The sequence below is a fragment of the Pteropus alecto genome, unplaced genomic scaffold, assembly GCF_000325575.1.
Source record: "Pteropus alecto unplaced genomic scaffold, ASM32557v1 scaffold98, whole genome shotgun sequence".
Taxonomy (NCBI): domain Eukaryota; kingdom Metazoa; phylum Chordata; class Mammalia; order Chiroptera; family Pteropodidae; genus Pteropus; species Pteropus alecto.
This window is the reverse complement of record NW_006443570.1, coordinates 12670834-12684831: the sequence shown is the minus strand read 5'-3', so window position 1 is coordinate 12684831 and position 13998 is coordinate 12670834. Positions and strand designations below refer to the sequence as shown.

Genomic DNA, 13998 nt, shown 5'->3' with positions numbered 1-13998 from the left:
ATACCAAGTGGAAAGATGAAGTGTGGATGGATGAATGCAAGTAGTACTATTATGCTGCCTGACTGCTACTTCTTCAAAAGTGCTGCCCTAAGGACACTAAAAAAATTTAGGAAACTGGAGTTCACCAACATTAGAATGTAGAAGAGAGAAAAAACTCTCAGATCTCCTTCTAGTCCAATTCTCTCATTTTATAAATGAGGAAACCAGGGCACAAACGGGATAGGGTTTACCATCTCCTACATTGGTGGCAGAGATGTGATAGCACTTAGGACTTCTGAGTTGTTTTCTACTGTTCTTTGCTTTATATTGTTCTTCCTCTTTTTTTTCAAAAATGGATTTAGCAATTCCAATCCTTCTTTAAACTGAACAATGGTGTAAATACATACCTTTTGTGGAGAAAAGGAGTTTGTCTTTCCTAAAGGAGAGTTGAGTTTTGTGGTCTTTCCTGAAGCAATTTTTGTATCCAAATGGCGTACTTCCTTTTCAAAACAATGACGTTTTCTAATCTGTAAACACAGAACAAAATAAGTTTAATGTAAACTACAAGTTTGAGCAGGCTAGTTGTTCTCAAAAGTCGAAACAGTTATGTGTGTTTTCAGCATGAAAAAAAGATGACTATTTCTAGCTGGTTAATAAATAAGTTTTTAAAACACAGTCATCTTATTATAAGACTCAAATAAAATAGAATACAGTAATTCTTCTTGAATCCTAACCAAAACAGCTTTAATTAGTGCTACATCAAACTATAGTATTAAAAAATGATCTTCCCATAAAATAGTCCCACTGTATGAACACAAAGTATAGTATTATAGCAAAGTCCAAATTAAAAGTAAATAAAAATGGAAATCTCATTCTAAATTGAAAAACTCAGAATAAAAATTTTAAATGTAAATATTCATGATTTCCTACATGATTACTATTATTAGTATTACTTACTAGATATTTGATAATCCAAGCTGTATTTGACTAAATTTCTTTCATAAATATCACTAAGTTTTCTTTCCAAACTATCTATGCGTTTTCCTATGTGCCAAAATCCTATTCACTTAAATCATAAAGAGGGAAAAAATCATTTATATTAATAATCCCATTCCTACCCCCCCCCCAAAAAAAATGAGACCCAATGAAATTAGAGAACTAATGTTATATGTTGAGCCCTACCTCACAACATCCAACTCCATGTACATATTTTTTGGGGGAAAAAATCTCTATAGATTCAAACTTCATACTCAACTGGTGCTTTTCCAATAATAAACTATTTCATTCTATTTCTAAAAACAAAGTTTAATTACAGAAGTTATTAAAGATTGTAGGTAGAATAAACTACATAATATGAATACTTTTTAAATATATTCAATTAAAGTATACAACTATGTACAAATGACATTAATTAATCATATTTTACTAATTAATAATTAAGTCATTTCTTTATTTGTAACTAAATCTATTAAAGTCCCAGCCTCCCTATCTCACTGCCATGAACTCTATGAGAAAACACTGTATTTTCATCTATAAAAAGTACATGTTAAAGTATCTAGTAACTCAGGTTTTACTAAACATATTTTATCATGTATGTATACTAAAAACTCAATAAATAAGTAAATCTTGTCATTATACTAAAACTATCAATACCAAAAATATCCATGACATAAATATTCATATCAAAGGTATTTTGGCCAAAAAAAAATGCCAATGAGACAAAAACAACAAAGGAGTTAAAAAGTACAAACCAGCTATATTAACATATGCCTTAAGTAAATATTTTACTACCAAATTCCTCACATATAAGAAAGCACCATGCAGTTTCACTTTAATGACGTCATTGTAAATAATCTTTTATAACAACAAACTCCTTTGTAATTAGTAACTACATAAAATTGAGTTACAACAATTTACTATTTAATTTATGTCTGTGACAACAAATTTGTACAAATGCCACTGAAAACTAGATAGATATCTGATGGCCTTGTTCAGCTATAACTAATGGGATCATTTCACTGGCAATAAACACTCTATTTACCTGCTGTGTAGTTTCTAGGGGTCGAATTCTTTTCTTCTCCACCTGAAAATCATCATTTTCATTTCTGTACATGGATGCCTGTTTCTTGGCAGATAGTTTTGCAGCCAGTGTAGTTTTTTCAGGAGAGTCTTATAGGAGAAGTCATAAAAAGTTAGCATAAATAACTTACACTTAGGCAATTTTTCTAGGAAAAAAAATCAGAATCAAGATGTAAGACTTATTTCTGAAAATTCATAACATACTAAAACATGAAACGCTAAACATGTTTAAAAGCACTTATCACTAAGTTTAACAAAGATATAGCAAACTGAGAAATATGCTTTCAAAAAGCAAGTCCAATTTTGATTTTTTAATAGGTTTATACTTTCATAGACTACTCCCAATAACATAATTTTAAAAATATAACTAAGATTCTCTCAAGAAAATAAATTTCATTTCTATAAAATTCTTTCAAAAAAAAAATCTTTCTTTACAGTGTCTCAATAGTTCCTTTCCTAGTAAGTATTTTGATGCTCTTTCGCCTTAAAAATACAGTAGAATCAAACTGGTACAATCTATCTATTAATCACAAAATCCCGAAAACTCAATCTCAAGGTCATCAATGACCTCTTAATCACCAAATAATATTAACCTTATTTTATAAATGTGAACATTAGGTTTTAAAGAAGTCAAGTAACATGCCAAAGTCATAGTTAAGTAAGAGGCCCAGCCTGGATGTGACTAAATCCTGCTGTCTGACTCCAAAATCCTTAAGTATAAGCTCTAGGCATAAAGCCAAACATAACACTCTCTTCTGGGAACATAATAAGCACATTTTCTTTTTCCTTAATGTCTGCAACACTGTTCTTAACTGCTCCAACACACTGGCTTCTCCCTTTCCCTAAAGGTGAGTGTTCTTAAACGCTTTCCTGTCTCTCTGCTCTTCTCTATATATTCCCTTAAACTCATTTAACAAGCAAGCATTTATTTTATTGAATCCATACAATTCCAGACCATGGAAAAACAATGAAAAAGAAACAGTCCCTATCCTTAAAGGATTTATAGACTATTAGGGGAAAAAGCCCTATAGGCAAGTCCAATTCTATTTTCAAAATACAAGTTTGTCTGTAGAAAAGCAGAAGTGACTATGCACTGGTTTTCAAGCTTTTTCCAAGGACTATACTTTTTAAAGAAAAATTGCTTATAATTTCCAAAATAAGACGAAAGACCTAGAATTTCTTTGATCTATTATCCCCTTCTCCCTACAAGCCATGTTTTCTCCAAAGACTCATAGGAATGTAGTTTCAAAACCACCATATTCTAAAATCTTAAAGTTTTGCCTTTCACACCTGTCTTTAATCTACTTGCAACGGACTTGTGTGTATGGAATAAAATAGGGCTCTAATTTCAATTTTTTCCTTAGAGATATACAACTTATACTCTCCTTTGCCCTCTAGTCTGCAGGAGCCCTTCCATTAAAAAAAAGAAAAAAAAATCAAGTTCCTGGATACACATGGAACTGAATTTCGGTTCTCTTTTGGGTTCTCTATTGTTTTCCACTGGACTACCACTGTGGCAATACCAAACTGTTTTAATTACTATAGCTTTATATATAATACATCAGAATATCTCATATACCAAGGCCTCTTACCTTGACCTGGTTCTTGAAATGTATTTTGGCTATTCTTAGTCCTTTGCATTTCCATACATATTTTAGAAAGACATATAATTTTGAATTCCGCAACTTAATGGCAAACTGGTAAAATACTCACAAAACAATTCTAGATCTTTGGTTCTCAACTGGGAATATTTTAACACCCCTACCCCTCACCCCAACCAAACCAGGGGCATTGACAAATCTCTAGGGACATTTTTGGTTGTCACAGAAGGTGGGGAGGGTGGGGGACAGGCGGAATACTACTGGCATCTTGTGTGTTGAAGCCTAAAAGATGCTGCTAAACATCCCATAATGCACAGGACAATCGCGCAAAGAATGATCCCATTCAAAATGTTAATAATGCCACTGTTGAGAAACTCTGCCCCAACTAAATCGAAGTCAAATTTGTATGACCCATTAAAGGGTAGGAAACATCTACCAAAAACAATAGTTTCAGAAAAACTGAATTGCCATGTGCCAAAAAGATTAACCCCCAATTCATTAAAAAGAAATTACATTATCTGATTAACAGAAAGAGTTTTTTTCCTGTTCTTTACAGCAGGAGAGTTCACAGGAAGCTTATCAAAAAAATTCGGTCTTTAAAATACAAAGTTATAAAGAAATGAGAGATATCCAGAATATATTAAAAACAACAACAAAAAAAACTAAAAATCAGTAAGAAACAACCCAATAGAAAAATGGGCAAACAATTTGAATAGGCAATTCACTAACAAGGACATTTAAATGACCAATAAACATATAAAAAGATGCTCAACTTCATTAGTCACCAGAGCAATACCAATTAAAACTCACGAGTACACCTATGTAAAAATTTTTAAAGACTGGAAATATCAAGTGCTAATAAAAATGCTGAAAAATGTAATTTCCATATACTACTGGACGTAGGGGTAGGGTGTGCATAAATCTGGTTCAACCACTTTGGAAAATGTTGGAAGTATCTACTATAGCTGGATATATGCATATACTCTTACTAGCAATTCTACTCCTAGGAGAAAATATATGTTTGCACCAGAATGAATAAGAATGTCCAAAATAGCATTAATAATCAAAAGCAGAAACCACCCAAATGTATAACAACTAAAAACTGAATTAATAAATTGTGGTATATTCATAGAAGGAAATAATATACAGTAACAAGTACTATTATATGCAACAACACAAATGAAATCTCAGAAATATAATATTAAGCAAAAGTAGACAGATGTAATTCCATTTCTATAAAAAAGCAAAACTCATCAATAGCAACAGAAGGGAAGATAGCAATTACCTGTGGAAAGAAAGGGCAGTGACTAGAATAGATGATAATAAGGGCCTCAGGGGTGTTGGTTATGTCCTATTTCTTATCTAAGTGGTAGTTACATGAGTGTGTTTACTTTGTGAAAATTCATTAAAACTATACACTTAGAATTTATGCATTTTTCTGAATTTAGGTATATCTTCTTAAAGAATTTACTTAAAAATATAGAGTATTAGAATACAACCCTGACTTACCCCATCTGATTGTTCAAAAGACTCTACTCTAACTCACAATACTGTTAAAATGCAAGTTGTGTATATATTAACAACTGATTTTTATTGTTAAACAACTGATTTTTTTTACAAAGGCACAAAGGCAATGCACTGGACAAAGGACAGCTTTTCAATAAATGGTGCTGAATACTTAGATATCCATATGCAAAATAAATGAAAATAGATCCATACACCTTGCACCACATACAAAAATTAACTCAAAATGCATCTTAGACTTAAAAGTAAAATCTAAAACAATATTTGATAAAAAAAAATTGTACTCAAAATATATAAAGAACTCTCAAATCTTAATAAAAACAGGCAAAAGATTTGATGAACAGATATTTCATCAAAGAAGATATATAGATGGCTAATTAATAAGCACATGAAAAGCTGCTCAACATCATAAATCATTAGGGAAATGCAAATTAAAACCACAGTGAGGTACCATCACCTGCCTATTAGAATGGCTGAAAAGACCGACCATACCAAATGTTGGAAAGGATGGAGAGAAATGGGAACTCTCAGACAGTGCTGGTGGGAATGTGAAATGGTATAACACTTGGGAAAATAGCTGGAAGTTTCTTAAAAAGTTAAACATAAGTGATCCAATCATTCCACTCCTAGATAATCACCCAGAAAAGTGAAAGCATATATCCCTAACAAAAAATGTTAATAGCGGCTTTATTTGTAATAGCCCAAAACTAGAAACAACTCAAATATACATCAATAAGTTCCTAGATAAACAGTTTGTAAACATATCCATACAACAGAATATTACTCAGAAATAAAAAGGAACAAACTGTTAATACATGCAACAAGATGGATAAATTTCAAAGGAATTAAGTGAAAGAAGCTAGACAAAGTAAGTGACAAAGTTTGTTTGGGGAGGATGAGTCATGGACGGGTAGGAAAGGAGCCATAACAAGGGGCCATGAGGAAACTTTTAAAGATGATGGATATGTTCACTATCTTGATGCAGGTGAAAGTTTCATGGAGGTACACCTATGTCAAAACTTATCAAAGTGTACCATTTAAATAACAGTTTGTTAAGCATATTTCAATAAAGCTCTTTTAAAAAAAAAAATACAAGTTATATATAAATATTATAAAATAGTTTTTATAATTAGCTCAAAATCAGTTCCATTCAGTCATACACAAATACTTATCTAGCAACTATATGCCAAGCACTCTGCTAGGCTCTATGGATACAATGGTAAGTGAACTGACATGGTCCCTGACCTCATGGAGAATATGGACTGCTAGAGAAAGCAGAGATTAAGAAAAGATGCACATAGATACATGGATAATATAAACTGTGACAAGTGCTATGATGGAGAAGTACAAAGTAAGACGACAGAATATAATAGGAAAACCAAATTTAGTCTGATGGAAAGGTCAGCACAGCTCCCTCAAAGAAGTGACATTAAGCTGAGAACTAAAGGAAGAACAAGATAACAAGCTGAAGACGGAATTTTCCTCAGAAGAGACTACCACAAACAAAGGCTGGAGGAAGAAAAAAAGCATGACCCTTTGAAGAAAAGAAAAGAAAGCCAAAAGGGCTAAGGGTCAAAACACTATTGGTCATCTCTCCAGCATCTATTCCACCTCCTCTTCCTCATTCCTAACAGATTTCACACTTTAGTTCAAGCAGCTACCCTTCTCCACACGCAGTCACACGTTTTAGAGGAAGATGAGTCCATCTTTGATTTTAGGAAGTGGATACTATGTAGACTTAAGTCAATCATGGCAACCTCTTTTCTCTCTGCCAGTAATTAGTTACGGAGTAACATGAATAAAAGCAGGAAAAGAAGTTATGGCATGCTCTAAATAAGAGATGGTAGTTTAGACTAAGGAGGTATCAATGGAGATAGATTTACAAGGAGTAATACGGAAGAGCAATGTGCACAGGATATCATCTAGGTTTCTGGCTTAGGTAAATAATGGTCAATTATTTCCATATAATCAAAGCCAAAGAAATATTTTTTAAGAATATTTTATCTTATTCTTAAAATAGTTCTGTTAAATAAATCTAATAAGAACTATTCAAGGCTTACACGTAAATATACCTGATACTCATGTGAAATACTAGCCTCAGAATTTCAGGCAAACTCATCGAGAGTGAATAAGGCTAAATAGATTTTATTTTAGAATACAAATCAATATTTTACAAAATCCTAACATATAATTAACAATACTGCCTACAAATAACATCAATTTCTGCATATCATTTATTTTGCCCTGCCTTCTTCAAAAAATGATTTAAGCTAGCAAAATATCTGAATAAACTAAAAGTCAAGACAAAAATAGTCCAAGGATTTCTAATCACTCTATGTATTATCTAAAAATACTTCCAGAGAAAATAGGTAGAGGTGCATAATCAATTAGACTAACGAAATTTATCTAAATTAGGTCTCATAACAATAAGTGAGACTCCTATTACAGATACCAACAGACCTAGGTATAATATAAAGTACCTTGACAAGGTGATGAAGTGCCATGTCTTTCAGAAGGTGGTGTACTTGGACTATTGAAATGAGGTGAAGTTCCTTGGTGCATGTCATCGTTTGTAAAGTTCTTTGAATGGCATGTACAACAACATGACAATGGTACTTCAGCTTTTTTACTTAAGCTGTCATCCACTGGCTTCCCTAAAAATAAAAGAAGATCTATTTATAATATTTCTAATTTAAAAAACATTAATTTTCCTCTGCAGCTAGGGTGAGCGACCACCCAAATTCGCCCAGGATTGGGAGGTATTCCAGGATGCAAGATTTTTAGTGATGAAACCATGAAAATATCTCGTAAATCTGAAAAAGCTGGTCACCTTATCTGCAGCATCAAATTAGGACAAGAGGGAAACACTTATGCCAGAAATCTTTATAGAGAAGTTATCAATTACATAATTTTTAAAAATCTAATTGTCAAAAAATTAATGTAATAAAGACACAACCACTCAAGTATTCATTCATATTGAGATTTATTAAAATATCCAGCAGGAGGATTAAAACAAAGACCTAAATGATATTCCTGATTATTACTATTTCCCTAAATGAAGAATTTGAAAGTTCAATGTTAAACAATAATGTAAACACGTAAGGATTAAATTATTCCACATATGTCTATTTCAAAGAGACACATGTTTCATGATGTATCAATTCTGACACATATATCAAAATACATTTCACAGTCAACATTCAAATTAAATATAACAGGTAACTTTAATATTTAAATACAGAATTGTAATATGTCTATATTGTGTTCCTAACTGTATAAATATACAACTCACAGATACTAAAAAAAAAGCTGAGTAATTTACTTTTATTTTCTATAAGCAGTACTAACATTATTTTCCCATATGTACTATATTAATACTACTAATTCTATTTTCCAGGGTCTCCCATTAACATTTTAAGTTATTAACAGATAATTTCATTTTCTCCCCAAAGATTAACATCAGTAAGAATAAAACTAGACAACCAAGTTTATAAAATATGTACTTTTTATTTTTAATACAATCTTATCAGTAGCACAGACATTTTCTTTTAAAAAATAGTATATAAATATACACACATATAAACACAGACATACACACAAACATACTTAACTTTAAATTATCCTAATGCTTCAGGTCAAAGCCATCTAATTAGGTAAATAAAATGTATCCAATATTGTATTTTAGATTCATTATGTATACTAGATCGTCTATCATAAAAGTAAATGTTACTAGGCACTTGTTAGAAAATCCAATAAAAGAATGGGAAATAATATAAATTCATAAAAACAATATTACTATAATCTCATACCCGTTAGAATGGCTATTAACAATAAGACAAGAAAAAGGAACCGTCAAATACTGCTGGTAGGAATGTAAATTGGTGCAGCTACTATGGAAAACAGTATGAAGCTTCCTCAAAATATTAAGAGTACAGCTACCATATGATCTAGTAATCTTTCTTTTGGTTATTGACACAAAAAATTTGAAAACGTTTATTCATAAAAATGTATGTACCCATATGTTCATTATGGCATTATTCACAGTAGCCAAGACATGGAAACAACCTAAATATCCTTCAAGGGATGATTGGATAAAGAAAATATCGTATATTTATACAACAGAATACTACTCAACTATAAAAAAGGTTGAAATATTTGCAACAACATAGATGGAGCTTGAAAGTATCATGTTAAGTGAAATAAGTCAGACAGAAAAGGACAAGAACCATATGATTTCACTCATATGCGAGATATAAAACATAAAGCAAAAAATGAACAAACAAAAAGAACAAACTCATAGATACAAACAATAGTATATTGTTACCAGAGGGGAAGATGGATAGGAGGAAAATGATGAGAATAAAGGGGGTCAAACATATCGTGACAGAAGGACATTAGACTTTGAGTGGTGAGCATACAATGCAATATACAGAAGCTGTATTATAGAATTGTACACCCGAAACTTTATATAAAGTTATTAACCAATATTACCCCAATACATTTCATTTCAATACGCAAGAAAGTAGGTTCAAAATCAAAAACAATATTATAATAAATTCTATTTATCTAGAATCCAAGCAAGTAGAAAGATCAACTAGAATGTTTTCTTTTCTATATATTCAATATTTTAATATTATGAGAGATAGATAAGCAAATATATTAAAGGCTTTACTAAAAAAAAAATCATTCCTATATGTTATAGCATCATGACAGTCCCATTTCTTGCATCTTTAACATACAAACTATCATAATTATTTTCATAACTAAGCATTCCAAAATTATTATGTATACTCTGAATCAAGTAAAGGATCACATTACATTCAAAATTGTTTTAGGATTAATTGAACATATTTTGCTATATTGAAACTCTTTTGGAAGTTATATAACATTATAAAGAAGTGTCTTAAAAGAGAATACTTAAATTAGCTAGCATATGGATAAATCATTCTGGATAAAAGGTACTTTCAGGTTCCAATAAGCAACCTAAAGATAGCAACCAAGGACTTACCACTAAGGGATTGTTGCCATGCTAAAGCAGAACAAAGTAAGGCTAAACTTTTTCCACTTCCTGTAGGGCTCTCCAACAAACAATGCTGCTTATTGTTTAATCCTCTGACAATCTACCGACACAAAGACAATAAATAGAAAAAATCAACAAATAATTTACTTCATTAGGGTCTCTCTTCATTACAAGTACAATGATAACAACAATGAGAAACAAGGTTGCCCTTCAGAGAACACAGCAACAGCAGAAGAGAGAACTAGTTAGTATTAGTTAAATCTAAACTTTATTCCTTAAGACATCTCCTTAAAATTATGTTGAATTTTAAAGCATATCAAGCACAAAAGAAATGAAAAAATGCAACCTGTTCCTTAATTAGGTAAGCACCATCATTTCTAAAACTAGAATACACTAATATCTTTGATGAAAGCTTAATGGGGGACACTACTATGGGACTATAAATTGTTACAACCACTTTGTACAGAAATTAATGATTTCTAGTAAAGTTAAAGATACTCAACTCCAGTTAAGTCCAGTTCTATGTATATACTCAAAACTTTTTCCACACAGAGAAAACTGGTTTAAGAAAGTTCATAGCAGCGTTGTTTATAATTGTAAAAGAATGAAAACAACCTAAATGTCTATCAAAAGGAAAATGGACAAAAAAAATCTGGTATACTCACATAATAGAATACTATAAAGCAATTAAAATGGATTAACAATCAATAGGGCTACATCTTAAAAATAATATTAAGCAAAAAAAAATCAAGTTCTAAAAAAAATAGGTATAGTACCATATCGCTGTACAAAGTTCAAAACTGTAAAGTAATACTTTATATTGTATATGGATAAAGATGTAATAAACATTTAAAAACAAGGCTAGAAAAGAACAAATCCAGGATACTAGTAATCTTGTGAATTGTAAACAATGTATAAAGCAAATATGGCAAAATATTAAGATATAACAAAGCTAGAAAGTCAGTTTATTCAAGTTTGTATATTAATTTTCTATCTGATTATCTCAAAAAAATTAGCTGGAAAACAGACTATTCTGTGTGAAAGACAGTAAATGCTTCATAGAAAGCAATAATTCTGTGAAGTAAACAGAAGTTCCAAATGAACTGAGAACATTTTTCAGAATATTCTTCTTTGCCTCCTAACCATGGACATATACAGTTTAGCAGTGATTGGTATTATTTTTCCAAAGGTTAGTTGTTCTTCGATGATAGCAAATCCATTTACTGTCTGAGAAAATGAATTTAGTCACAGACTCAATGTATGTTATGAATTATAAGCATCTGTATCTTGATAGACTTAAAATAACTGCTGGAAAATACTTACAGAATTCATCATAGCAAGCTGTGATGGATAAGCTTTACAAGGAAAGTTAATCTTCACCCCACCAATTGTGTATTCAGACCACATTGAAGACATCACACTTTCTTCAGACTCCTAACTGCAACACAAACAAAAATCAATATTAAAACAATGTCATTCAAAGAAATGATATTCCAACACTAGGACAGAAGTCTGAAAATAAAAACTGGAAAAAACATATAAACAAAATAAATGGAAGTAAAAGAATTTTCTAGTCTTATAAATCACAGTGGTTGAGAGCATGTCTTGGAATCTGACAAATCTGGATTTGTAATCCTATTCTGTCAAAGCTGTGGAGTTGGGAAGTACAGGTTCTAGATCAGGTTGTGACAACAACTCTGATGTTACCTTGATCATGTCTTTACTTCTCTAGACTTAAATCTTATTCTGTAAGGATTCTTAATTTTAAAACTGTCGTAAGGGAGAAAACTCCTTGGCATATAGTAGGAGCTCAGTAATTCTTATTTAAAGGTAAGCAGGGTATAATAGAAAGAAGTGGGCTTTGGATTAAGGCAAACTTAAATCTGAATTCCACTGTGTGAATCACTTAACCTCTCAGAGCCTGTTTCTTCACCTGTGAAATTGAGATAATACTATCTACCTAATAGGGTTTTTATGAAAATTAGCCAAGCACTGAGTTAAAAATAAGGTAATGTACAGACTGTGCCTAAACTCCAGTATCTGACACAGAGGAAGTGATCTGTTTTAATCCCTGAGTCTTCTAAACCAGTTCTTCTTAACCTAGGGTCCACAGATGTAATTCAGAGGCTGTGATCTCTTAATATTACATGCAAAAGTTTCTGTGCATAACTGAATTTTCTCTAAAGAGAAACTCCATAGATTCCTCATTTCCAAAAACATATCCCAAGGAAATAATTGGAAATAGAGGGGAAAATGATATATACTGTTATCAACTGGGAGATTATTTGCAATAGTGAAAAAAAATGGTAAATTCAATCTGGGCATGGAGAAATGGTTAAAATAGCAATTTACTAGATTATGAAGCCAATAATAAATTTAACCATAGCTATGTGTTCTAAAAGAAGTTAAGAACCACTAATCTAACCTTTTTGCCAGTTTAATATTTTGCGATCTGTGAAGCTCTGAGAATGAGACTTGGAATCTAACCCCTTAATCTGAAACAATTCAACGCTGGCTTAGTTACTCAGATATCACCTAGAAATCAATCCATCCCTCGCCCCAATTGTGCCAACAAGCCTCTCGAAATGGGGTAGCTTCCCCTAACCACTGAATAAAGGAAAAACAAAACAAAACAACGATCCGCCGGCCAACGATCCGCCCCCTACCGCCAAGAGTTAACGCGGGAACCCGGGCTAATAGGCCTCTGCTCCAAGAAGGTGAGGACAGGCTCCCGCTCCCCAGATTTTCTTCCTCATACTTCCTTCCTCCCTCTGCCAGTTGAGATCCTCGAGGCTCTTGTGATCAGTCAATGCCGCTGAGCCTGCCAGGCTGCCGGGCGAAAGCAGAAGACACCTCTCTGGCAGGCTTTGCGCCCTCCCCACAGGAGACAGACTTGCCTGGTCTGAAGAAAGCCGAAGCAACGCTAACCGGGCTCCGATTCACGGGAAAAGGAAACTGATATCGGCGAGCAAATAAAGCGGAGCCTTGGCACCGAAGAAAGGTCCCAAGCTTCTTTTTCTCCACAGGCTGCTATTCCCCTGGCCTGGTCGCGGGTTCCGTGCCACTGTACTTTTGCTCTCCTCCAGTTCTCGACAGACTTCGCATCACCACTCTCCCGGACGAATTCCCGCCTCCCACCCCCTTGGCTCCCGGCACCCAATCGGCGGACGAGCTCAGACAACCAATCACACGCCAAGGCCAGAAACAAGCACCAATCGCGGGGCGAGATTAGAGGACGAGCACTCTGGCACCCAATGGAAACCTCCACAATAAAAATAGACCCAAGGTAATTGAAGGCACCGGAAGGCGAACGCCAGAAGAGTGAATGACGCGTGCCGCAAAACCCAGGTATATAAAGGAAAAGAGTCTTCTCCTTTTGATTTTTTGAAACCGGCGATTTAACCTGTGCACCAGTTTTATTACGGTCTGTAGACCAATGGAAACACCTTTAAGCCTTGCCGAGTTCTTCTCTGAGCATTCAATGCCGCTCGATTCTTATTTCTGAACTATAGAGTAGCCGGGGTTTTGAAAAGTAGCCGGGGAATTGCAAGACTGCTGAGCCAAACTAAGCGAAAAGGTTCGTTAACTGGCTACATTATCTCAATAATCAAGGCTTTCTCAGATACTAAATTCAACCAAAGAAACGCTCATGAAGTCGCCAGCACCAGAGCACTTCCTCCTACCTCTTTTAAGGCTCATCCCTCCTAAAGTCAGTTTATTCTTTTTTGCCGAGATGTACACTTCAGTTTCTTCGAAGATAGGTTAATCGTGATCTTGCCAAATTGTTGTTTTAAA

General features: G+C 33.2%; 1 protein-coding gene across 1 annotated transcript in view; it reads right to left on the bottom strand.

The window, feature by feature from the left end:
• Positions 1 to 13346, bottom strand: part of BRIP1 (BRCA1 interacting protein C-terminal helicase 1) — a 161007-nt gene extending 147661 nt beyond the window's left edge. The window contains exons 1-6 of the mRNA XM_006924906.3: positions 13101 to 13346; positions 11527 to 11641; positions 10192 to 10303; positions 7664 to 7837; positions 2021 to 2148; positions 387 to 506 (exon numbers count right to left, since the gene is read on the bottom strand). Coding sequence (XP_006924968.2) covers positions 387 to 506; positions 2021 to 2148; positions 7664 to 7837; positions 10192 to 10303; positions 11527 to 11619 — 627 coding nt within the window. The 5' untranslated portion in view covers positions 11620 to 11641; positions 13101 to 13346. The remainder of the gene's footprint in view (positions 1 to 386; positions 507 to 2020; positions 2149 to 7663; positions 7838 to 10191; positions 10304 to 11526; positions 11642 to 13100) is intronic.
• Positions 13347 to 13998: the final 652 nt, after the last annotated feature.